Source organism: Labrus bergylta, chromosome 7 (assembly GCF_963930695.1).
Source record: "Labrus bergylta chromosome 7, fLabBer1.1, whole genome shotgun sequence".
NCBI lineage: Eukaryota > Metazoa > Chordata > Actinopteri > Labriformes > Labridae > Labrus > Labrus bergylta.
Window position 1 is genome coordinate 31,573,167 of NC_089201.1, and position 27,023 is coordinate 31,600,189.

The 27,023-nt window shown below is 40.9% G+C and overlaps 2 protein-coding genes and 1 pseudogene across 3 annotated transcripts in view; all 3 read left to right on the plus strand.

Moving 5' to 3' along the window:
- LOC136179614 (NLR family CARD domain-containing protein 3-like) overlaps nt 1-2,467 on the plus strand; it is a 45,465-nt pseudogene extending 42,998 nt beyond the window's left edge.
- Nucleotides 2,468-4,159: 1,692 nt separating this feature from the next.
- On the plus strand, nt 4,160-10,064 carry LOC136179739 (electron transfer flavoprotein beta subunit lysine methyltransferase-like). The gene is made up of 3 exons (XM_065957396.1): nt 4,160-5,549; nt 8,032-8,162; nt 9,715-10,064. Exons 1-3 carry the CDS (start codon nt 5,290-5,292, stop codon nt 10,062-10,064), a joined length of 741 nt encoding a protein of 246 aa, XP_065813468.1. The 5' UTR covers nt 4,160-5,289.
- A 5,103-nt stretch (nt 10,065-15,167) lies between these two features.
- LOC136179610 (NLR family CARD domain-containing protein 3-like) overlaps nt 15,168-27,023 on the plus strand; it is a 39,695-nt gene continuing 27,839 nt past the window's right edge. For both annotated transcript variants that reach the window (XM_065956447.1, XM_065956448.1), the window contains exons 1-5: nt 15,168-15,256; nt 17,543-17,731; nt 20,337-20,548; nt 20,828-22,844; nt 25,944-26,117. In XM_065956447.1, the coding sequence (XP_065812519.1) occupies nt 17,544-17,731; nt 20,337-20,548; nt 20,828-22,844; nt 25,944-26,117 (2,591 nt within the window). In that variant the 5' untranslated portion in view covers nt 15,168-15,256; nt 17,543. The remainder of the gene's footprint in view (nt 15,257-17,542; nt 17,732-20,336; nt 20,549-20,827; nt 22,845-25,943; nt 26,118-27,023) is intronic.

Consider the following 27,023-nt stretch of genomic DNA (forward strand, 5'->3'; position numbering starts at 1 on the left):
AGGGACACTTTTTCATTTCCCTGTGAGGACACTTGAGATAAATCACTTGAACCTTTACATCAGTAAACGTTGAATCAGCACTTCCTCTTTCCCCTGAGTGTGTTTAGGTCTTAACATGACCTGTGCTCAGGTGTGTTGGTAGGGCGTTGCTGTCTCAGGGGGCAGAAAGCAGCTGCACCATGGACCAACAAAAACCTGCTCTAAAGTCATGGTGCAGTATTTCCATGCTATTTAAAGGCTCCATTAGTAAGATGGTGAGATGCACAGACACAGACAGGTTCACATTGTTCTTCCACAAGGCTCGTAACACACACAGGGACAGATTACACACAGCACACCTGTGAGACACTGCAGTTCATCCAGGTGGAAATAACTTTTTAAGGTGTGTTTAATGTCTGCTGTTATTTCTGTCCCAAAAGGCAGAGAAAATCAGAAACTGCTGCTGCTAGATTTAAACACAGTTTACATGAATCAACAGTAAACACATCACTCAACTGTCTGTGACGTGATGATGCCTTCAAGGACTCTCAGTAAACACATCACTCAACTGTCTGTGACATGATGATGATGCCTTCAAGGACTCTCAGTAAACACATCACTCAACTGTCTCTGACACGATGATGCCTTCAAGGACTCTCAGTAAACACGTCACTCAACTGTCTCTGACACGATGATGCCTTCAAGGACTCTCAGTAAACACGTCACTCAACCGTCTCTGACACGATGATGCCTTCAAAGACTCTCAGTAAACACGTCACTCAACCGTCTGTGACACGATGATGCCTTCAAGGACTCTCGCTAAACACGTCACTCAACCGTCTGTGACACGATGATGCCTTCAAGGACTCTCGCTAAACACGTCACTCAACCGTCTGTGACATGATGATGCCTTCAAGGACTCTCGGTAAACACGTCACTCAACCGTCTGTGACACGATGATGCCTTCAAGGACTCTCGGTAAACACGTCACTCAACCGTCTGTGACGCGATGATGCCTTCAAGGACTCTCGGTAAACACATCACTCAACCGTCTCTGACCTGATGATGCCTTCAAGGACTCTCTGTCCCTTTAAGCTTGAAGTCACCAACACGAGTGACCACGAGAGCTGAAAGGTGGCGTGCTACTTTCCACGCCCACTTCACTTCTGAGCAGGACTGAAGTCCCTGCTGCTCTTCATACTGGATGTTCTGTATCACTGATAATCAGAATAATCATGATAACGATGATATTATATGATCAGAATAATCATGAAGTCTCTCTCAGAGTCTAATCTCTCATTTATCTCTTTTTATATCAACAGGTGGTGGTGAGTCTTTAAAGAGAGGATCCTGCTGATCACAGAGCTGGAAGCAGCAGCTGGTGTGTTGGTGAGTCTTTAACTGGGCTGTGTTACTGGGAGACTGACGGACCAATCACAGCGCAGATGACTCTCAGTGCTGCAGTCTGAGCTGCTCTGAGATCAGCTCCACCGTCACACACAGGACCATGACCTCGGACATTTTTCTATTCTCATATTCTGAATTTAAACTGCTTCATGACTCAACGACCGAAGATGAACTCTTTGATTTGGATATAAATGTTTCTGTTGCAGCGCCACCCTGTGGACATGTGTAGTGGTGCAGGTTATTCATTGACTCATATTCACAGATAACAGTAGAAGTTGATTCCACCTGTGCAAGTTAAAGTGTGAAGTTCTGCTTTTAACCACGAGTCGTTGGTCGTCTGATAATAAATCAGTCGTCTCTTTGTTGGATCAAAACAAAGAGGAGGCTTCACTGAGTTTTTAAAAGAACTACAAACAGGATGTCTGGATCCAGGTGCAGAGTCAGCACCTGAATATTTGATGTAATATGAGATGATATAAAAAGAGCTGAATAACATGCAGACTCAATCATTGATATTCATTCATCATGTCAGGGTAACAACGGACACGTTATCAAACTATCTTTATTTTTAACTTCTGATGTTTATTACACTTTGATGTTTGAACCTTCTGTTTTTATTATCTCAGGATTTTAAATAGAAATAAATTCAATCTGTGGAGGGTTTTATTTGAATAATAATTCATGTTTAGGTTCTGTTGCTGCTATCACTGCTTTCTGCCAGCAGGTGTCACTGTTTCCACAGTTTTCTCCCAGACTGATCGATCTGAAGAGATTATTTCTCTGTCTGCTCTCTGTAATTTTCTTCTCCGCTTGTATTTGAAGTAAAACTTTGTTTTCCACAAAGATCCACACATTTGTCCTTCTCCCCCCTCACCTGACTCTTACTCTTTATTTCAATCAGTAAAGGTGCGGTCTCTGTTAGTGAAAGTGTTCTGAGACAGACTCACATTTCATTCAGCTCCACAGTGTGATATTGTCCACACAAACATGCTGCTTCTACACAGAATTAGAGTAGAATGTGGTATTAAATAAATATAGTAAATTGTATAAATATATCTGATTTTTAAAGATTGTAAAATGATTTATTTCTTTGCTTCAAACTGGGGGAGGCTTTCACATGATCACGTCTTAAGGACTCACATAGCACTGACACAGGTTCACCACCAGGGGGAGCTGCAGCATTACGCTCTCTATAATGAGGCATCCAGTTGAATGTGATTGCAGAGAAACAAAAGATAATGGGCCTCATTCACTAACAGATATGTGCTTAAACCGTGTGTACGAACGTTTGAAGCACAAAATCAGGGGGCTCATCTATCAACAGTGTGTGAGCACGGATCTGTGAGTAATGAGTGTGTAAGAACATTCCCACGCAAAGAGTGGAATTTATCAACTTGTTATTTTACTTAGAAATGTGTGTAAATATAAGCAGAGCTCTGAGCATGCTTACACACAGAATCTAGAGGTAGAACATTGAAACTACAAATAAAAAGCACCACGAGTGTCACAGCACGCCAGAATCCATCTCAACCCAGATGCATGTTCCCAGTTTTTTTAATTCAAAACACAAAATAAGTGATTTTGTGTGGTTTGAAACAGACCTGTTGCCTAATTGGTGTGAAAACCTTAAAAAGTCGTCTGTGACAGGCGTTACTTTGAAATGTTACATCATGGCTGGTTTTGCATTATTAGATGATTTGGTGAAGCGTGCGCTCTGCAGTAAGTTCAAAAGAGCGCACTGATCCGTTTGGTCCAGCTTGTTCTGTTGGGAGAGCGTCACTGTTTGATTAATCCCCCAGAGAGAGCTGTGCCCCCGACCACGCTGTAAATGTTCAAGGGTGAAATTGTGGAGCAGATACTTCTGGCTTTTGTGCCGTGATGCGTTGTTATTTTTTGCACTGAACTTATTCTCAAACTTCATCTTGGTGTTTTCTCCTCTGACCTGTCACCTTCTCTCATGCAGCATTTGTTCTTTTGTTAGTAACTTCCACTAAGTGAAAAGACTAATCATTTATCTGGGTCACTTAGCGCAAGAGTTACTAACCTTATTTTATCTCTTTATTTATTTATCTATTTTTTTATTTCCCTTTTTTATTCAACCTCTTCCACTTCCATTCCTGTTGTTATGAAGCTCCTTTTCTTTTTATTACAAAAAAGTAATAAATGTAATGAGATGTCTTGTAGGAATGGATTGGGGAGCTGATGTTGCTGCCTTAAAATATATATATGTGGCGTTAATTAGAACTAGGATTGAGTATGGGAGTGTGGTATATGGATCTGCAGCAAAGACAACACTTGCAAAGTTAGAAATGATTCAGGCACAGGCTCTTAGGATATGTATTGGGGCAGTGAAATCATCTCCAATATGTGCACTTCAGGTAGAAGTAGGAGAGATGCCACTATGTTTAAGGAGGAAACAGCTATTAGCTAATTATTGGCTGAACTTGAGAGGACATGGAGATAGTCACCCAACAAAATCAGTGTTAAAGGATTGCTGGGAAAAAGAGAGAACAATTAAGTCCAGTTTTGGATGGATAGGGGATAGAGTGGCGAGAGATATGGGAGTGTATGACAAGGATATCAGTCCAGCTGTTTTATGGCCACCAGTTCCAATGTGGATGCTTGAGACAGCTGAAGTAGACTTGGAGTTACTAAAGATAAAGGAAAGAAAAAGAAATGCTGATTTAGTGAGTGAATTCTATGAACACATAGAACAGAGATATGGAGATCATGTACAAGTATTCACAGATGGGTCTAAAGACCCGATGACAAATGCAACAGGATCAGCTGCGTTTATCCCAAAAGGTTCAAGGTTGAAGTAGTGAAGAGAACGTCAGATTTCCTGAACGTGTACACAGTAGAGTTGTACGCCATTTTAGTTGCATTAGAATGTGTTGAGCAAATGAAAGGAAGGAAAGTGCTGATATGCAGTGATTCAGTCAGCGCTTTATACAGTATTCAATCAGGATCATCTCACAGTCGTCAAGATGTATTATATGAAATCATATTTACACATTCCCAGGTGGTTAAACAGGGGACAGATGTGATGTTCATGTGGGTTCCAGCACATTCAGGTATAGCAGGAAATGAAAAGGTGGACAGGTTGGCAAAGGAAGCTGTAAAGAAAGAGAGGATTGATATTAACATCAAATGATCTCAGTCAGAGGGGAAACGAGTCACATGGAGTAAAATCAAACAGGAATGGCAACAATATCGGAACAATCAGACAAAGGGAAGACATTTATATTCAATTCAGAGGGAAATAGATAAAGTAAAATACAGAGGGAGCAACAGAAGAGAGGAGGTCGTAATGTCCAGGTTAAGAATCAGTCACAGTCATTTAAATAGCTCTCTACATATCACTGGAAAACATTCATCTGGTCTTTGTGAGATATGCAATCTAGCAGAAACAGTTGAACATGTAGTTATTAAATGTAGAAAGTATGTAGCACATAGACAGAACATGATGTCAGAAATGGAGAGAGAGGGACTCGTAAGAAGAGATGTAAAAAGTATTTTGGAGTGTGGGGAGAGAGGGAGAGGACGAAGATGCTTGTTTAAATCTCTCTTGAGAACAGGTTTATTGAGGAGGATTTAGGAATGTGAGTAATAATTAAATCCAGCAGATGGCAGTAATGCAACTTTTTGGATGCCAGCTGCCAATAAAATCCAAAGAAGAAGAAGGAGCGGAACCTTTATTGTGTGTCCCGTTTTTAGGAGGTCGTCTGAAGTTTGGTCCGACTCTATTTTGCGCTCGTGTAGAAACATCTCCTCAGGGGAATTTCAACGAAGAAGAAAGTTGTGTGTTTTCATTTCTTATCGAGTTTTAAGATGTTAAAAAACGACAGAAGGTGACAGAGACATAAGAAGGGCTCTGACGAGTAGCTCCGTGGCTAACTGGTCATGTTTGGACTCTTTAAGTCCTCTACATGGAGCAGGTGTGTTAAAGGGTCGTTCACAGCATTCAGACGGAGGTGTGTGTCTCACAGCCGCAGATTTATCGGTGAAAACACGGAGGTGGTCGGAGAGCAGAGCCTCACCCCGGAGCTCAGACTGAGGCTGTTCACTCCCAGCTGCAGATTCTGGACGGAGAGACCCGAACTGTGGCCCTACGAGGACCCGTACTGGGCGATCTACTGGCCCGGAGGACAGGCGCTGTCACGGTGAGATCTCTAATATACCTGTTTCATTCACCTTTCACCTCTTTAGTAGTGACGTCACTAACAGCTGTTGGTGCACAGCTGCTTTACATCCCCGTTGTAAATCATTCAAACGACAAATGTCAAAGTTACTGGAAAATGATATGTACACTTTGAATTGTACAAAAATCTAGGTAACACTTTACAGGTCCGCAAATTTCGTCGTAATTAGGTGATAATTAGACAAACTTTTTTTTGATTTCATTGAAATTACCCCTGAATTTCATGACAATTGAGTGAAAATTAGCACGTAACCTCTTTGAAATAATGCCCGATCTTAATTGTAAGCAAGTCCTAATTGGTAAGTAACTGTTTTTTCCAATTTCTTTGAAATTACCCCCAAATTTCATGGTAAGTAGGTGACAATTATCAAATCATTTATTTGAAATGAAATCACAATTCACCACAAAATGATCACCGAGTAATTATATTCTGCTATTTCCAGAGAAGCAGGTGATAAATAGCTGCTCATTTCTTGAATACATTTCCAGTAAAGTAATATGAAGTTAGGTCCATGGTTTCCTCTAATTAGAATTACCTTGGAAATCTAAACTAAATAAATGTATTTATGAGCGCCCGCGTCTGCAGCGGCGCGTCTCGGTGTGATCGCGGCCTTAGAGGGCAGAACAAACACCTAGCTGTGGGAGTGTCACCCACCTGTGGGAGGGGCTACTGCCCTTTGTGATGTCATGAAGGGAACATCTCCAAACGGCCTGTTTGAGCACACATTTTCTGAAAAGTGGAGCAGGAAGAAGACGGAGAGGATGGACTTTTCTCATCATTGGGGGGTTTGTAGACGGACTAGAGACACATGTTAGAGTTAGAGGAACATGGGGGAGTGGGTTTAGCAGAATATGTGACCTTTAAAGTCGATAAATATGGTGTTAAAATATGAACTTTAATGCAGTTAAAATGAACAATGATTGTGGTGTTTCTCCTCACTCTGATTATATTTTCTCTTCTTTGCTGCTACGTCCACGTCCGTCATATTCGCCGGTTTGAATCTCGTCCAATCACTGAACTGTATCCACTCCTCCACTCACCTGTGCGCTGTCATTGTCTGGAGGAAACTGTAGTGACTTTTTGTATCAAATTTGGACCCAGATTAAACCTACATCCGAACCCAATGAAGCCGCAACATTTTGAAGTTCTGAATCTATTTTCTGTTTTCTTCACGGTGTAATTGTAGTCCTTAAAGTTTGCAAAGTCCTCTTCAGAGACCGGACCTGGAGGCCAAAGAACATGAGCACAGGAAGCTGTATTCATGGAGTCATAAAGCAGTGAGCCCTTCAACTGAAGAGACTAAAACAGACAAAGATTACAGTATGTATGGCTTTGCAGGGGCGTGGGGTCAAGCTTCTTCACGCCCTCTTTTCACCATCTGATCTGTTCAACTTCATCTTTATTGGTAACTTTAAGGATTCACCTTTCTGTATTGCTGTACTGAACTTTCTTTCACCCTCCCCTGAGGGCTCCTTCCTGTGTGCTCTGCTAAATGCATTTTTACCCTGAGGCGCAGTTTCAGTTTATTAAGATACAGTTTACTGAGATACATATGATTATGCAGCATGACTACTTGACATAAATGTTGATTATTAGAGAATATAAGGTACATGCATACAGATGAGACACTACAAAACACACCAGCTCCGCCCAGAAACATCCTGAGTCAACCAGAACAAAGCAGAACAGTAAAATCCAGTGAGAGGACAGAGTCTCTGCAGACACAGTCACCAGCACACATGTACGGAGGCCCAGAAGGGACAATGGAGCAGCTTTAGGAGAAGTCTGTATTTTATTTTGAAAAGATACCGACTCTATCTTTAATGAAGTTTTAATGAAATAAGATGATAATGATGATTTGTCCAATGAGACCACGCCTCCCAAACCGAGAATGAAGTCATAAAGACGTGTTGGACGTGACACCATGAAGTTCGGACCAACTACAGGTTGATTTATTTTTTGAAATGTGCATGTGTCTTGGCTCAGTAGGAGACGTCTTAATAACGATATAAAAGCAAAAGTCCTGAGTCAATTGTTCAGCTGGTTCCCTCGTCTTCTCTATTGTTCTCACTAAACTCTCTGAGCTCCAGTGTTTGACTTCAGGACTTCAGCGGCTGCTCAGTGCAGATCTTTAGTGTTGTCAGGAGGTCCAGGACCTTAGCCACCTTTTAGTGAAGGACTTCTAACACATCAGACGCCTGGGACAAAGGCTCACTGTCATTTAAAGATTAGTTTGAGCAGTCGCTTCAATACGTTGAAATTATGCAACAAAGACATTAAGATAAAGGGGTGGCGATGGCCTAGTGGTTAGCTCGAGGGCCACAATGTGCAGAGACCGTAGGTTTGATTCCGACCTGTGGGACGGAGCAGGAAGTGACTCTGGCGTCTCGTTGGTTTCACAAACCTAAACAGCTGTTTTGTTTGTTTCTGTCTCTGTGTTCAGGTTTCTCCTGGACCACCCCGCAGTGTGTCGGGGTCAGACCGTTCTGGATCTGGGCAGCGGCTGCGGAGCCTCCGCCATCGCCGCCATTCTGTGCGGTGCCGCTCATGTAGTGGCTAACGACATCGACCCTAGTAAGCATTCATTCATCTCTTACTCTACTGTGTTATTTACTCACATCATGACATCACAGCATGGACACATTTTCAGGCTCTTATTTTGATAGGAACATTAAAACATTCGCTGTATGTCGTCAACGGGTGGAAGGTTTTTTTCTCGTGTGGTTGGCTGAGGTCTCAGATGGTTGACGCAAGAAGTCAAAAAGCTGTGATGGAGCTCAACATTATTTCATTTTAACGTATGAAATTTTGGGCGATTCAGGGGCGGCTGTGGCTCGGTTGGTAGAGTCGGTCGTCTCTCAACCGGAAGGTTTGGGGGTTCAATCCCGAGCTCCTGCAGCCAGATCTCCGACGTGTCCTTGGGCAAGACGCTGAACCCTGATTTGCTCTCGCTGCTTCATCAGTGGCGTATGTGTGTCTATGAAAGGGATTAGTTATTTCTGATGGTCTCTTCACTCAGCAGTCTCTACCATCAGGGTGTGAATGTGTAGGTGTGACCTGCGGTGTAAAAAGAGCTTTGAGTCTTCAGAAGACCAGAAAAGTGCTTTACAAGCTCAATCCATTTATCATTGAGCTGCAACATTGCTGCATTTTTCATTTGGTTCGGTTTGCTTTCAGACTGCACTTTGTCAAACTAAGCAGAAACCTCCGGTCTTTAAAAATGAAGCCGATGCTGAGGTGTAAAATCCTGCAGTTCCTCGAGTGTCCACTAGAGGCTGCATCCTTGTGCAGATCTGTAAGAAATGAAAAGTGAAGCTTTGTCAGGTCTGTCCTCCATGGAGGCCGGGTCGATCGTTTGTGATGCGTTTCAGGAATGCAGGGAATCTAACAATCATCAGCTTTTGTGACAGAGTCGAGCAGATCTGTGGCTGTAAATGAGTTTTTATCTAGAACAGACTTTTTTACTGCATGTATCTGGTTCTTAAGACAAACAAATCATTGTCAGAATCCCGTCTGTGGGAGGTGGTCCTCAGTGCAGATAATGTTCTGCCTGCTGTCAGTATCATGGGGACTTTAAATGAACTACAAACAGAAACCAGAAGACCTTTCCATTGAAAGTTTCTTGTTTTTTAGAAAAATGAATTAAAATGTTCTAAAATATCAGCGTCTCTATGCAATTTGACCAGAATTCAACTTTAATCATTTAAAAAAGTCTCCAGTAAAATCTGCTGAAACTTCTCAGGGGTACAGCCAGGGACACGAGGAACAAGAATCCATTGAAAGTTTCTTGTTTGCTAGCATTGTCTCTTCAAATATAATACTGCGTTGTTAAGTGTAAAAAATGGACCTTAACATGATATTAAATGTTTAACCGTTGAAGCGGTAGCTCACAGTGGGTGTGATTAACCTTGTTAAAGACTACACTTAATATTGGCGTGGCACGATCACGGACTGTCATACCAGCTCCATCATGGCTGAAAATGTCCTGGAAAAGTCCTGGAAAATGATCCCTGGAAAAGAGTGTGAACCCTGTATATAGACTGCTGTGATTAAAAGAAACACATGAACACCATGATTCCTTGAAGCCTAACCCTGTGACGTGTTAACCCGCCTGTTTGTGTTCCAGTGGCAGCGGTGGCGACGCACATGAACAGTGAGCTGAACGGCCTGCAGCCTCCTGTGTGTCTCACCCACAACATCATCGGTTCACCGCCCGCCGCCTTCCACCTGATCCTGCTGGGCGACATTTTCTACGACCAGTCCCTCGCCACCAGCCTGCACAGCTGGTTGAACCGCTGCATGGAGACCCACGGCACCAAAGTCCTGATCGGAGATCCAGGAAGAGCTCAGTTTGAGGAGCACGCCATCCGACGCCTCCTGAGGCCGCTGGCTCAGTTTGAGCTGCCCGACAGTGTGAGAGAGGAGAACTACGGCCTGAGCTGCAGCGGCGTCTGGAGCTACACACTTGAACTCTGAACACCTGAGAGAATTATTCTTCAAGAAAACATGGACTGTGTGAGGTTGAGAGGACTGTGTTTTATTTGAAAGTCACACAAACAAGGAAGGTTGGTACATTTCCCAATCTGAATGATCACTTCTTTTAGATATTTGAATGATCAGCTGTATCAAAACAACTCCCTCTCTTCTGTCTGTGTTCAGGAGAGGAAGCATGGCGCCGTGCTGCTGCTGCTCCGGTAGCCTGGTTAGCAGGGCGGGGCGATATGACCTCAAATCAATATCACGCTTAAAGGCAGGGTTGGTCATTTTCTAAAAGTAGCCTGATGTTGAAAGTAGCATTCCCTCAGTGCTGCGTCTGCAGTCAGGAGCAGTCCTCCTCAAATGATTTCCATGTTTTCAGGAGTGCAGATGTAAAAACGGCTGTGATGTCTGCTTTCAGTTTGACAACTCCACACACTCACAATGTGTGTTTCATATTTCATTTTGAATTGATCCTTTATGAATCACTCTGTTTAATAAACATGAACACACACATGAACAAACAGGATCCTGTGGACATGCATTAATGGAGAGGTCTCAGAGTGAGGGGGCGGCCCACAGCGAGCGCTCCAGAGCAGTTTTGGGGTTCAGTGCCTTGCTCAAGGGCAGCAGTGCTCAGGAAGTGGACTGGCACCTCTCCAGCTACCAGGCCAGGGACTTGAACCGGCGACCCTCTACCGCAACTGCCGCCCCCATTTCAATCAAAGACAAACACAGTTCTATGTGAGATGGATATACTTGTATCTTCAAACACACACACACTCTTTGTTCACACACAGGAGGCAGAGAGCACCTCCGTACCAGCAGTGGATTATCTCAGGAATGGTTTTTATTCATTCATTCATTTAATGAGGTGCAATAGCGTGACAAACTGGTGACATATACATGACAAATAAGGCACAGAAAAAACAAACAGACAAGGTCAGGACAGCAACGACAAAATACAATAAGGAAAAAAAGACAGCAAAAATACTGAGACATCAACAGACAGACTACAACTGATCTTTCTTTGTTCCAGCCCGCCCCTCGGTGACCTCTACCCTACAGTAGTTTATATCTGAATGCCTTACAGACCAGTTTCTCTCTCTTTAGAGATCAAACCTGAACAGGAGTGTGACCCGGCCGGGGCTACGTGTGAATCTGGCTCCAGCAGAGTCATCAGGCTGCTCACTTTGAAGCAGCTGGATAAGAGCTCGGCTGCTGTTTGGATCAAGCTTTGAATCTTTGTCCAGCAGGTGGCGCCATCAGTTTTATTTTTCAGACAAGTGAGCAGACTGAAAACAGGAACTGTAATGTATTATTACTACTCAACGTTTTCACATGTAGGTGGCTCTGACTGCTGCGTTCAGGGACATAATAATAATCAGTGAGGACGTTCATGTCCTGCTCTGAATCGTCTTCAAGAAATATTCAAATGTTTAATATTATTTATAGATTATATTCAAGCATACTGAGACCTGTCTTCTGTTGTAAGGATATTATTTAGTCTATAATGAGTCAGAATATAAGTAAATATGACATAGATTGACCAACTAAACAGGATGTTTCTCAGTTTTGACGTTGAGCCCCCGAGAGGTTTACCAAACATTTAAGTCTTGCTGTTGGGAAATAAAACTAAAGATAAGATCAATAAAAAACAAATTGGATAATTTGAAACAAGAGTACAAATGTTTGGATTCTGCTGATTGTTCCAAATGTTCTGGTGTTGGCGGTGATGGAGTTGAAATCTGAAACTTCATGCAAAGATAATAATCATATTTCTATAAAACAGCTGTGACATGGATCACATGTTAGTGTTAAAGTCTTTAAAGGTCTGATTAGTCTCCTTCATGGAGCTTCAGTACAGATAGGCCTACTTTGACTTTGAGTTATATTTTAAATTATATACGCAGGGCAAAAAAATCATTTAAAAACTAATAATATTAAAAACTAATAATGGGCTTAGGTTACTTTCTGAGTCTCTCTCAGTCAGTCAGTGATTCGTGTCGGAGCTTCAGTCAGTGAACGAAACACTGAACGTGAACAAGCGAGACTGTGAGTCACCAGCCTCAGTCACACACACACACACACACACACACACACACACACACACACACTGTACTGACTGAAACACGATGGTTAGTGGATGTTAAAACAGTCAGCTGAGTTAAATTAAGTTGGATATAAAAGCCGTTTGTAAACTGACAGCAGATATAAAAAACACAAACATTAAATGTTCAATAATATATTTTCTACTTCCTCAATTTTGGAGACATGAGAGGGAGAAGTAGGGGCGGGCTTTAGAGACACAGAGCTCCCGACCGACTCCTCCTATTGGTTCAGTCAGTAGGTATCACTGACATGAGAGGAGAGGGAGGGCGGGCTTTAGAGACACAGAGCTCCTGACCGACTCCTCCTATTGGTTCAGTCAGTAGGTATCACTGACATGAGAGGAGAGGGAGGGCGGGCTTTGAGAGACTCTTACGGTCTGGAGAGAGAGACGAGACGGGAGAGAGGAGAGAGAGTTGAGAAATGAACGACTCTTCTCAGTAAGTGATTCAGTTCGTTCACCCAGATGATTCGTTTTAAACGAATCGTTCATGACCGACACATCACTAGAAGGATCGACAGAAATCAAGAAGGAACAAAGAAACAAAACAACTTTACATTTCAAGCTTTTCCGTGAGAGAATACAGGAACACGTTTAGTCTAATGCGTGCAATGTATGTGTGGTTGTAAACAGCTATTGGGAACAGAAGATAAAATATTTATCAGTAAGAATCTGCCGATCTATGAGACCCATCCAAAAGGCCGATCTATTCACTTCAGTTCTATGTCATTCTGTGTTTAAGGCACATGTGCACACTACAGGTTTGCACTGGTATTCTGTGCACTTTGGAAGGTGGAGCAAACATAAAATGGAGGAAGCTAACAACAATTTCTTCAAGAAACAATGGTAGAAGCAGCATGGTCAGTTGGTGTAACTGGTTTGAGTCAATTGGTGTAACCAGTATTTCTCATAAACATATAATAAAATACAGGACAATTAAAGTGGAATAAAAGTAGTCCTCTATTGCAGTGAAATAAAATGTTTTTTTTAAACAATTTTTACATAATTTGCCAAAAATTAATTAGAAAACAGAAGTGTTTTCAGCTCTGTGTCCCGCTCACTATTGAAAAAGGGCATAACTTATAAATTTAGGGATAATCCTAATAAAATCTAATTTCTTGTGCTATTTTAAAATGAAGTAATTACAATCATGAGTACACTTACACTCACATACTCTAGATGTATAAAATATTAAATATTCTTAATTTTTCAGTGGTTACACCACTTGACATTTTTATGTCCATTCTGTCTTACCTTTTGAACAAAATGGTGTAAATGTCATTTAAAAAAACACAAAACCAACATGAATACAAATCTCACATTTTAATGAACCTGATGCATGCTTTCAAAGTGTGTTTTTAAAAGATTTTTGAATTGGTCATCTGAACAACCCTTATTTATCACTGACCCTTATTTTTATTTTTTGATTGTATTTTGATAAACTTTATTAATCCTTGAGGGAAATTTGTTATTTTTAGGGACATGCTTCTCACACACATGAATCACACGCATGCACAAACAGGACCTGTGGACATGCAATGGTGGAGAGATGTCAGAGTTGGGCTGCTACAAGCTGCTAAGCAGAGAGTGCACCAGAGCAGTTGGGGGTTTGGTGCCTTGCTCAAGGGCACCTTGGCAGTGCCCTGGCACCTCTCCAGCGTCAATTGATTCACTCGTTATCCAAAACATTTTAATCAATTATTTATTTATAATAAAATTACATAATCCAATGGCAGTTAATGTTCGAATACTGTTATTATTTTTAACTATTTTTATATTATGTGTTCAACATCTTCTAAGATTATACAAGAAAAAAGTCCAGATAAAAAGACTTCTGATAATGTCTAAATGTTTTTCTTATGTTGTGTGCCTTATGTTTATTGTCCTTTTCTTTTCTGTACTGATGTTGTTGTTAGGCACTGAATCCATCAATAATATAATTTCTTTGTTTATTTCAGAAAATGAAAGATCAAGTATGGAGAGGGCAATGGGTGTAAGAAGATAGTCCGTGCTTTTTCTTACAGCTGAAAGAAAAGGAAGCATTAGTGAAGGTGCAACACATGGCACCTTCACATGTTTAAAGTGGATTTTGTTTAAGGAGATATTAGTTATTTTATTTCCACTGTTTTAGAGAAGTTGATTTTTACTTTAAAGCTAAAATGTGAAATTTTCAGTTCAACTGATGCTTTGATTTCAGTTCAAATATTCAATAAGTATCCATAAATATTTCATCTGTGGGTGTTTCCTTCATTTCTTTAAAATCATAAAATGATGCACTCTTTCATTGGAAAAACCTTTTCCAGCTATAAGTTGAGCATATGTCAGTGAACTATGAGGGCAAAAAACAATAACAAAATAATCTTTCATGAATCATAATCAAGGTAAACTGTTCAATTAATCGTGATGTTGATTTGAGGCCCAGCCCTATCACTCAGATCAACTTCTACTATTCTTCTTTTAATGTTTCTAACATCTAATAGACAATTAAAAAGTTATCTTTCACAGTGAAATATTGACACGTTATGACCTGTTTCTGTCTGAAATAAAACATACATAAAATGTATTTTAAAAGACTGAAATGACTTCCTGTTTGTGCCCACCTGAACAACTTTAACACTGACTTCTTTTCACTCAGATATTGAATTGGGATATAACGCCAGTGTATTTATTTTACACCATGAAGATACATTTTCCTCTGATCCATGGATCACATGTTGCCCGGTACCATGCGGGGTGATCTGAACAGATCATGGATCATCTGGGAACTGTTTCTCCACACGTCTGACATCCACAACATTGCTGAAGGGAGGTGATCCCAGCTTACTTTTTGAAGTTTTCTGACTGACTATCTCAACCTAGTTAGTTTGAATTAATGCATTTTACTGTGAGCTCAGCAGAGAGGTCATGAAGAAACCTGAACTGATGATGGTTAACCATTCATTTCATTTCTAGTAACAAGGGGAGGAGAAACTCTGAGCTGATATGGGTTTCCAATAAAACAATAAAACTGAAAGTTTCTGTCAGTCGGAGCTAAGACTCCATTTTGAGTGGACAGAGCAGAAGGACAAACATCTGAGACAGGGTGAGTTTAATTCAACATTATTATGACTTTACTGTTAAAACCTCAGGTTAATATTGAGTAATACACTTTGAATAGAAAAGCAAAGGAAACGGATCAGATACAGTACGGGATCAGCTCTGTGAGTGTGGAGTACTTGTTGTTTCTCAGCTTTTGTTTGAAAAGTAAAGTCAAGTAAAAGTTGTGTAGCTAAAAATCTAAATCGTCCTTAATCAGAGATGTTTGTCATGACTCCTGCGGTCTAAACTAGCAGTCAGCGTTACTGGTTTTCTCTCAGATCAAATAAAGTCCTGAGGACGACAGTGCTTATGTTCCACAGTATTTAATTTTATAAGCTAGATATTCTCCACTTCCTCAAAGTAGATATTAAAAAATAATGCATCCTAATTAAATGTAATCACTAAATACAGCCTCAATAAAACATCTATCTGAGCAAAGGTCGGTTTTATGACGTGGTTTGATCCCTACAGGCATGAAGGACTTTGTTTTATATCCCTCTAGATATAAAACTGTTGGTCCAAAGGTCATGATTTCTGTTAAATATTAACATATTGCTTTAATGTTTGAGGTTCAAGACCTTGTTATTGTCATTATTCAGTGCAGGATTGAAGAGACACAGGAAGGATAATTGAAAGACATTTATATTAAATCCTAAAACTAGACCAGGGTCAAATACCAAGCAGGGAGTCACATCAGACGGACAAATAAGATGAAGATACAAACAAGCTGCACTGATGAGTTGGATCAGGTACTAAAGGAGACGGGAAGAGAGGCAGAGTCACATTAAGGATCACTTCAGGGGGCGCTGGTATCCAAGTGGTTACTGCGCACGCCCAATTAATCCAACCTGTGGTTCTTTCCCAAATCTCATTCCCCACTCTCTCTCTACCTGCTTTCTGAATCTCCAATAAAGACATAAAAGGACCACAGTAAGGACCACCGCCCAGGAAGCTGAACTACATTAGTTTTGTATTTCAGCTGGATGTCAGCGTGGTACTGTAATCTCTGTTCACTTTAAATCTAAGCCTGCTGTACGGGTTGTGCCTGTTAGTATTTATTTTCACATAATCATTCACTTGAATCATTTTGTGGATATATCATTTTAAATCTGTCGACCATCTAAGGGTCATTGGTTTAGGTCTGTGTGGATGTAACAGTTTGTGTAAGACTCTCATAGCAGCAGATCTATTTTTGGAGAGGAGCCGAGTGTATGTTGTGAGCTTAAATGACTTGAATGTAGATATCTGACAGTTTCAAGTGAAGGTAATGTCACCTCTCTAGCCTTTTAGAAGTGTTCCCAAATGGTAAAAGAATTTGTAGGCTGTACCAGCTAACAGAATATAACAGGACCGTTAACATGAAAAGTTTGTCAGCCATTTGTGTTCTGTTGCTGTTGTCTGACCTCGGCCCAATAAATTCTAAGATAAGCCACTGTCTGTTTCACCATTTCATCATTGGACATTTACAGCAGAAACATCATGGCGTCATGATGTTCTTACATGCTTTTATATTTTGATATCTTTTTCTCTATATGGGTAATGTGCAATATATGTTGTGTTTTATACATGGGTCTGTACTTTTCTGTTGACATGTCGATGTGTTTTTCTATTGTTTTTATGGATTCTACTGTGAGGCCGCTGAATGTGTGCAGCACTTTGAGCCCAAGACAAATGTCTGAAGTTATAGTATTTACAGCTGCTCCTTTGAGCCCAAATCAACGCCACAGCGCGCTTCTGTTCATCATGTTGGACTTGAGACAGCGAGGCGTCAGTTTAAACACACCTGAAGCTGGTTGACCCGCTGTTAAAGAGATGCTAGTCTGTGCTCTGTTAATCATGTTACACCAAGCAAAGCCATTCCAGCATATAGAGCACCATTGTGACCCTCGCTCTGCCACTGTGGTCGGTAGGTTGAGCAAATTCACCCGCCACTGCAAAAAGACACCCGTATGTGACGAGTGCTGATTTCCAACCCTGTTTTATACACTTCTAGTTGTACAAATGTGCTAAAGGTCATGGTTGCTGTTAAATACTAACATGTTAGTTTAATGTTTAAAGTTTAAGACTCAATGTCTTGTTATTGGCATTATTCAGGGCAGATCAGACGGACAAATCATGTTAGGATCAAAACAAAGTGCACTGAGGTGCTGCATCAGGTACTTAGGCAGACAGGAAGGAAGAGAAAATCAAATGAAGGATCACATCAGGTAATGAGATGTGGACACTTGACCATTTCTGTCTTTCACATTTTTCCTGCTTGTGTCTCACCTGTTTGTTATTTTGTCCTCAGGATGTTTTACCTGCATGAACGTCTTTTATTGTCCTCTGATCAATCTGGAGATCAGAAGATGAGTGATCGAGGAGACAAAGAGGAGGACAGAGCAGAGTCTCCTCTGTCCAGCTGTCTCTCTATGAAGAGTGACCGGTCTAAAGGTTATCCTCCAGACTTCAGTAATGAACCAGGACCCTCAGATCCACAGTAAGAGAACTTTTTTTAATCACCAAACTGTCAAGCTAAAAAAAGAGTCCTGAACACCATAATGTGTTGATTTTCTTGTTTTTAATCATCAACCTGCACACAGTGATCATACAGAGAAAGTCACTGAACTCATAACAACATACTAAGGATTATATATATGTATTATATGTTTATAGATAAGATAATATGATTTCAGTATTGACTCTTTGGTTGTGTATCTAGTCGTCTTCTCTGTGATTCTGCAGGAAGAAGTCTTTTAAACTGATCCTGAAGTTTAGTGAGATCTGCTGTGATCGTTTTCTTTCAATCATTTTTTCTGTTGTGTCCACTCTTTGTTTGTCTTTTTTTATTTTTTTAACATGACTACACAATGAGATCTTTTTTTTTTTTTACTGAAGTAAAGTAGTACGTTTGACTTAATGAATATTCAATATGGGGCGTTTCTGCCGTAGAAAGGAGAAAATGCAAATAAGTTAAGTTAGTACACGCATTGTGATTTACCAAGCCTGACAAAAACTGAGGTGATTGTGACGGTGTCTGAATTTAACACCTTTGAAAAGAACGTGCTAACCCAGGAGACCAGTGTTACACACAACAGACTGCTGTTATTGAAGTTAGGAGGAGACATAGGCTCAATCAAAGAAGGCATACAGATCACGTTATTCTCCACACATGTTAATATGTTTGGAATGACAGCAGGAAACACCATGATTAAACTATATTGTTGCCTATTTGAACAAAACTGAACATTCACAGCCTCTGCATTCTAAAGAATTTCAACATTGACATTTATTTCTTCCTGTTTCCCTCTTCTCACCAACATTTTATTTTAAACTTGGGATTTCTTTTTTCTCGGGCTGTGCGTCTCTCCCCCAGCTCGTGCGCTCCTCTCCATAGTGCACTCGTCTCCTCCCTCTACAGCCCGCTGCTGCTACGCTTGGATGGGGGGACCTCACCACTGCTTGTACCCCCGTCTTCGATACCTCTTTCCAGAGCAAATTTTCTTAGTCGATCACCCAAAAATCACACACTCACCAAACGTGCAATTTTTTTGGAGTGAACACACAGTTTAGTACTCTTTACTTGGGACTTTAGTAAATCAGGCCCTCAGTGTATTAAGAGCTGAGTGCACGCTGTTCTAGGAAAGACAGCGACACAGACCAGTCTGGCTGCGCTACTTTTTCAAAACGTTTCCCTCAAGAGGTCATAATAATGAATTTACAGAAAACTGTAGGATATTGTTCCATAAATAAACCTTGTTGAACGCTCTTTTGATTGAAAGAGTCCTTTATTAAAGTTAAAGAGAAACAAGCGGAGTCGGGCAGAGAGCTCACAAGCTAGGGGTCTCTGCTTCACAACTTTCCCTGCAGGCTGAGAGCTCGACTACCGTACTGTAGCTGGTAGGAGAGCAGACTCCACAAAGAGAAAACAGACTAAAAGGGTGACAGAGCTGAACAGTAACTGCAGGTTTTGGACTTCGCTGAACACAATAAAAACTGTAACGCAGGAAGACAGTGTAAACTTTATTTTCTCTCTGAGAGACCTTCAAAAACACAGCGCGTCTTATACCGGTGCAACTTATATTTAGGATTTTACGTTCTTTTTTTAACTCCTGCACATGCTCAGTGTGTAGGTCATGACACGGCTCCTGCACATGCTCAGTGTGCAGTTCTCTATAAAGCTGATTAATAAGTTTTCAAAGGTCTCAGGTCTCAACCTAAATATTAAACATTTGAACTTATGGCTGTTAAAGATTGTAATGTTCCCCATATTTGTAATAATCCAGTGAATGACCAGGTCACATACCTGAGAGTAGTTATCACCAAGGAGCAAAATATAAGGTGCGCCTTCAATTTGAATCCCATCGTTGATAAAACTCTTGTTTACAAAGAGATTTATCTCTGAGACGAAGGACCTTGCTCTCAAAAGCTGAGGGCATTTCCAGACTCACTAATCCGGCTCTATCTTTGGATGTTGACTAAAATGTAACCAACAGATTTGATTATATGTTGTTTAACTTTCTGTGGAAAAACAAAATACATTATGTTAAAAAGAACGTGACAATAAACAGGAGTCAATGTGGGGGCTTGAACTTTTTAGACTTCACAGCTCTTAACATTCAAAGTGAACAGGCTGAGACATTTTTAAATAACCCAACATCTCTATGGAATATGATTCCTAATTATGTTTTTTCTAAAGTTGGTGGCCTGGAATTTTATTACTATGCAACTATAATATCAGTAAAATCCCAATCAAACTATCCAACTTCCATAAACAGATACTCTTGACTTGGTCTCTCATCTTGAAACATAACTTCTCTCCACACAGATATTACATCTGGAACAATAAGGACATTCTCTACAAAAATGAATCCCTGTTTTTTGAAAACTGGTTGAAAATAACATCACACTTGTAGGTCAGTTATTGGACTCAGATGGTAGACTCTATGGTTACACAGACAGACTTCTGCACATGCTCACTGAGGAGGAAATGGCACACCTTTTTAAAACACTGCTTTTTGTGTCTTTATTTGATTTAGTCCACCACTGGTTTCTAAATGTCAGTCTCAGTTTTCACAGCTTTATGATTTCCCTTATCTCCACAGAATAACAAAGGGGTCTGTTTCTGTGGAGGAGCAGCTGTCCAGCTGTGCTTTGTGTCAGGACGTCCTAAGAGATCCAGTTTCTACCAGCAGAGGACACTGGTTCTGTAGACAGTGCCTCACCTCATACTGGGACCAGTCTACTTCATCAGGAGAGTCCTCCTGTCCCCAGTGTGGAGAAAGATCTAAAATAAGACGAGGACTGCAGATATCCAGTAAGTCCAGCACTGTAATAAGTAAGACTGAAGTCATTGTGTCTAAAAACAAGACAAAGCAGTTAGTATTTTCATTGATATATAGTTCAATGAAACATTTACATTTTATCTGATTCTTGCTGTCAGTTTATATTCAGTATATTTTATTTCTCTTGTAGCAGCACACATTTATTACACAGATGTTTTTGTGTTATGCAGTTTGCTTAATGTGTAATAATAAAAATGTTGTATTTGATCATTTTATAAATCCAGTCTCAGGATATGTTTCTTCTCTTTCAGCAGATAGAGGTCTGCAGGAGGTTACAGATGAACTTAAGATCAGTCTGAGGAAGAGATGTGAACATGTGACTGAAGGAAGTGATGAAACAGGAAGTAGAACCCTCCTCAACAGGATCTACACTGAGCTCTACATCACAGAGGGACAGAGTGAAGAGGTGAACACCCAACATGAGGTGAGACAGCTTGAGACAGACTCTAAAAAGAAGACCCTCCATGAGACTCCAATCAAGTGTCAGGACATCTTTAAAGCCTTACCCGACCAACAGAACCAAAAGACAGAAGCTCAACCCGACCAACAGAACCAAAAGACAGAAGCTCAACCCGACCAACAGAAACATGAGACAGAAGCTCAACCCGACCAACAGAACCAAAAGAAAGAAGCTCAACCCGACCAACAGAAACATGAGACAGAAGCTCAACCCGACCAACAGAACCAAAAGACAGAAGCTCAACCCGACCAACAGAAACCCATCAGAGTGGTTCTGACAAACGGCGTCGCTGGTGTTGGAAAAACCTTCTCAGTGCAGAAGTTCACTCTGGACTGGGCAGAGGGCTCAGAGAACCAAGACCTCAGTCTGGTGATCCTGCTTTCATTCAGGGAGCTGAACTTGATCAGAGATGAGGAGTACAGTCTTCTTGAGCTGCTCCGTGTTTTCCATCCAACATTACAGAAGGTCACAGCAGAGACGCTCGCTGTCTGTAAACTGTTGTTCATCTTTGACGGCCTGGATGAAAGCAGACCGTCGTTGGAATTCACAAACAGTGAGGTTGTGTCTGATATCACAAAGAAATCACCGTTAAACACACTGTTGACAAACCTCATCAAGGGGAATCTGCTCCCCTCAGCTCTCATCTGGATAACTTCTCGACCTGCAGCAGCCAATCAGATCCCTCCTGCATGTGTTGACAGGGTAACAGAAGTACGAGGCTTCACTGACGCCCAGAAGGAGGAGTACTTCAGGAAGAGGTTCAGTGATGATGAAGGTCTGTCCAGCAGAATCATCTCACACATCAAGACATCCAGGAGCCTCCACATCATGTGTCTGATCCCGGTCTTCTGCTGGATCACTGCCACAGTTCTGGAGCACATGATGAGCAGAGAGCAGAGAGGAGAGCTGCCCAAGACCCTGACTGACATGTACTCACACTTCCTGCTGGTTCAGACAAAGAGGAAGAAGCACAAGTATGGAACATCATATGAGTCCTCAGGAACTGAGGAACTCACCAAATCTGACAGGGAAGTTCTTCTGAAGCTGGGGAGGCTGGCGTTTGAACATCTGGAGGATGGAAACATCATGTTCTATAAAGAAGACCTGGAGCGTTGTGGTCTTGATGTCACAGAGGCCTCGGTGTACTCAGGAGTTTGTACAGAGATCTTCAAAACAGAGTGTGTGATCCTCCAGAAAACAGTTTACTGCTTTGTTCATCTGAGCGTTCAGGAGTTCCTGGCTGCAGTCTACATGTTCCACTGTTTGACAAACAGGAAGAGAGGTGTAGTGAAGGCTTTCCTTAAGGACATTAACATCATTTTTCAAACTCCTGAAAGTAATGACTTATCCCTGGAAGTCTTCCTGAGGAGTGCCATGGAGAAATCCCTGAAAAGTAAAAATGGTCACCTGGACCTGTTTGTTCGCTTCCTTCATGGCCTCTCTCTGGAGTCCAACCAGAGACTCTTAGGAGGCCTGCTGGGTCGGAGAGACAACAGTCCAGAAATGATCCAGAGAGTCATCAACCACCTGAAGGAGATGAACAGTAAAGATATCTCTCCTGACAGAAGCATTAACATCTTCCACTGTCTGACGGAGATGAACGACCTCTCAGTACATCAGGAGATCCAAGAGTTCCTGAAGTCAGAGAACAGATCAGAGGAACTCTCTGAGATCCACTGCTCTGCTCTGGCCTACATGCTGCAGATGTCAGAGGAGGTTCTGGATGAGTTGGACCTGAAGAAGTACAACACATCAGACCAGGGACGACTGAGACTGATTCCAGCTGTGAGGAACTGCAGGAAGGCAAAGTAAGTCCAGATGTGATTAAATATGATTAACAATAAGCTGCTTAGTTCTTCAAATATATACTATACAATATCTAGGTTTTTGAAAACAGTGTTTATCTGAAATATTAACAAACTCTTCAGTCACTTGTATTTTGTTATAAGTTTTCTTGAGCTGCTTTAAATGCTGTGAGTGAAATATGTCTTTTTTTAGATCTAGTGTTTACCAACTTCAAGGTCACAGGTCATTTGTTTCATAATAATCCCTACATTTACTATTTTTCTTTTATCATCCTATTAGTGTCAGTCATAACAATAGTGATTATTGTTACAATAAATATTATTATCATTACAACTAGGGCTGTCGCGGTAACTGCAAAAATGAATAACCGCGTTAAGAAGAGGATCTCAGTGGTGACCGCACGTTGAGTCACTTCACCCCACATAATGTTCAGATGGACTCACAGGAAACTGCACTGGTACCTAAACCCAATGTAACTTTGCCCCTTTGTTAACATTTCAACTTTCAATCAAATGAAAAAGGAGAACCAGCTGATTTAAATGATGCAATTTGTCAAATCTAGCAAAAAAAATCTGTGTGAAATGAGGAAACATCTCATTTTAGCTCTCACCTCGCAAATATGCCTCGTATCAATCAATCAATCTTTATTTGTATAGCGCCAGTTCATAACAAGTGTCATCTCAAGACGCTTTACAAAAAGCAGGTCAAAGACTTTACTCTTATTTAATGTTACAAAAGAGCAGGTAAAAAGACTTTACTTATTTCAATATTACAAAGACCTAAAGATCCATCATGAGCACTTTAGCAAAGCAGCAACATTTACAGTGGGAAGAAAAAACTTCCTTTTAACAGTCAGAAATCTTCAGCAGGATCCCAGGCTCATGATGAAACAGCCCTCGTGCCAAGACTGGACCTGGCTTGAAAAAAGGAAAGGGGGAGATGGGATAAGATGCAGGAAGAGGGATAGGGAACAGGGGGGGGGGGGGGAGCTCAGAGAGCTCAGGAGTTCCCAGGAAATAATGTTGTTAGTAACTGAGATTTACAGATAGTGTCATGCAGTAATATGATCTCACATAGAGAGAGAAAGAGAGAGAGAGAGAGAGAGAGAGAGAGAGAGAGAGATGAAGGTACCAGTTCCCCTGGTAGTCTAAGTCTATAGCAGCATAACTAGGATCTGGTCTACACCAGCAGCAGCCCTAACTATAAGATTTATCAAAAAGGAAAGTTTGAAGTCTATAATTTATTCAAACTTATTTTATTGTTTTCTTAACAACAATGCAGTGCATGCTGACACTACACACACACACACACACACACACACACACACACACACACACACACACACACACACACACACACACACACACACACACACACACACACACACACACACACACACACACAGCTGAAATACAGCACCGTCATACAGCAACAGTTATAATCATGACAGTTGGGTTTCAAACCTGTACAGTACGATTTGGCTACAGGGAACATAACGACAGGCTGAGTACTTATTAAATAAGAAAATGGACTCAACTTGACCAGAACTCAGTAAAGTCTGTGCAGCATCTCACACGCTCTCTCTCTCCCTCCCCCCCTCTCTCACTTGTATATGGTCTGTAGTCAATCTTACTGTACAGATTTGTATAGAATGAACTGTCCTGGTGTTTTTTCGTAGTCAGAAGTCTTAAGAGGAGGTGATTCTGGTCATACCTGTTGCTGCTGTGACAGTGCTTCACTTCAGCACCAGGCGCTGTCTGTCTGCAGCGCTGCTCTGTTCCACTTATTATCACAGCGTTATGTTCAGCAAATTATCTAATAAGTAAAAGTCACAATCTAAATAACATTGTGGGCCATATGTCACTGCTGTAGGGCAAGTTTCTGACCCCTGATTCACAAACAAATAAAGGGGGGGGGGGGGGGGCGTTACACATTAAAATGTGTTTTGTCTAAAGCTAGAAACAAAGGTTATCAAAAAGTTAAAAATGGATTACAAGATTTGAAAATTGTGTTAAAAGTTATTGGGACAGTCAGAACAAATGTATTGAGTTAAAAAGAGACCCCAGTATATCTTTTTATGTTTATGTGTCTAAAATAGCTATTTAGAGCCGAATTCCAGTGCACTGAACTTGTTACTATGTTATTGCAATCCTCAATCAGGTCACTAGAGGGCGCATAGCGCTTGTGAGGAGCATAATTCCCCAAAGAGGCAAGTTCTAAACTGTGTTGCTTCTTTGTATTTACATACAGGTGGGTTTATTGAAACCACAAGCATGGACACCAGTATAATGGTTAAGAGTGTTGGGAATTTAGTAAGTAAAGTATAACGGTTGTAGTTGAGTATTTTTACAGTTAGGTATGAGTGAAAAGTAGATGTTAAGCATGCTAGGCTAGCGCACCTGTTGCTAGTAAGTAATAAGATTACGGAGCACATGGAAATGCTGAGACACATTAAAGGGGTTTGTTTTGCTAATGATTCAGAAATCAGAGCTAATGTAAACATGTCATGTTCTTATTTGTGTATATGTTTCTTGTTGACTTGAAATAGAGACAGCTGTGTGTGAATGTGTGATATTTGAGGCTGAGTATGCTAATTTGAGTAAGTAAAAACCACAGCTACTCAGGTTAAAATTGTATATATTTAATAAATAAATAAATCCTGCAGCCGAGCTGAACACAGCTAAACTGTGTTGCTTCTTTCTATTTACATCCAGAAACTTCTTCTCTGGCACCACTAGGCCAGGTCGGGGGAGCAACACTGACAGTAGAAGAACTTAAAGTAACACCATTAACCAGATAACTGTTTAGTAAAAGTGACATGATTACTGAAGTTACCAACAGTAATACCTTACATCACGTTACAGACAGAAGGTGGCCGGGTGGAGAAAAAAGTAAACCGGACAAAATAATACATTTTGTTTTTGTTTTACACACATTTGATCCACATTTAATTGTGTTAGTAAGGTATTATGTTCCGCGGAAAATTTAAAGTATTATGCTCACCTTTATTTTTTTTAAAGGAAGTCGTGTCAGCAGACTGGGGACTCAATTTATGTTGTTTGTTGACACAACAGAATGTCAGAATGTTAATGTCATGACAGGTTTTCAGACTGTGGACTGTCAGAGACTCACTGTGAAGTCGTGGCCTCAGCTCTGAAGTCCAACCCCTCCCATCTGAGAGAGCTGGACCTGAGTAACAACAATCTGCAGGATTCAGGAGTGAAGCTGCTGTGTTCTGGACTGAAGAGTCCAAACTGTAGACTGGAGACTCTGAGGTAAGACAACAGGTTTAATTTCTCTGTTCAGATTCATATGATGTGAAACTAAACTGAAGAGTTCAGGCTGATAATCAAATGATCCACACTGAGGATCTTAATGCTGAAGTCCATTTTCTTCTTCTGTGGTTTTATCCACAGAGTGGTAGCAATTTAAAGCCTTACATTTTAAACCTAAATATATATAAAAAAAATAACTTGTTGTATATTTCACTCTTTACCACCTGAACAGCTGATTTTTAGATAAATTATGAATAATTAAACAAAGAAAAACAATCATTCCAATTTCAACCATCAGACATAAAAATAAAGTCAAACACTTGTTTTGTCTGAGATGTTTGTGACACTGTGAGATTCTGAAACTTCCCGTAAAATCCGGTGTATAAGACGCACTTTTAATACCTATTTTTTCATCTTAAAAGTCGGCTGCGTCTTATACACCGGTGCGACCAATATACCCGTATAAAATACTAAAACAATAGGGGCAGCGGCCCCTATCACTGCGACCTGGGTGATTAAAAACCTTACAGTCTATGTTAAAAACACTTCCCCATTCATTGTGTATTGAAAGCTGAGTGCATGCTGTGCTGGGAAAGACAGCGACACAGACCAGGCTGGCTGCGTGACTTTTTTCACATCTTTTCTCCCTCACGAGGTCATAATCATACATTTACAGAAAACAGTGGTATATTGTTCTGTAAATAAACCTTGTGGAGTTCTCTTTTGATTGAAAGAGTCCTATATTAAAGTTAAAGAGTGACCAGCGGAGTCAGGCAGCGCGACTTGCAAGCTAGCAGGTCTGAGCCTCACAACTTTCCCTGCAGGCTGAGAGCTAAACTACCGTACTGTAGCTAGTAGGAGCGCAAACTCCCGAAAGTGAAAACAAACGGAACTAAAAGAACGACA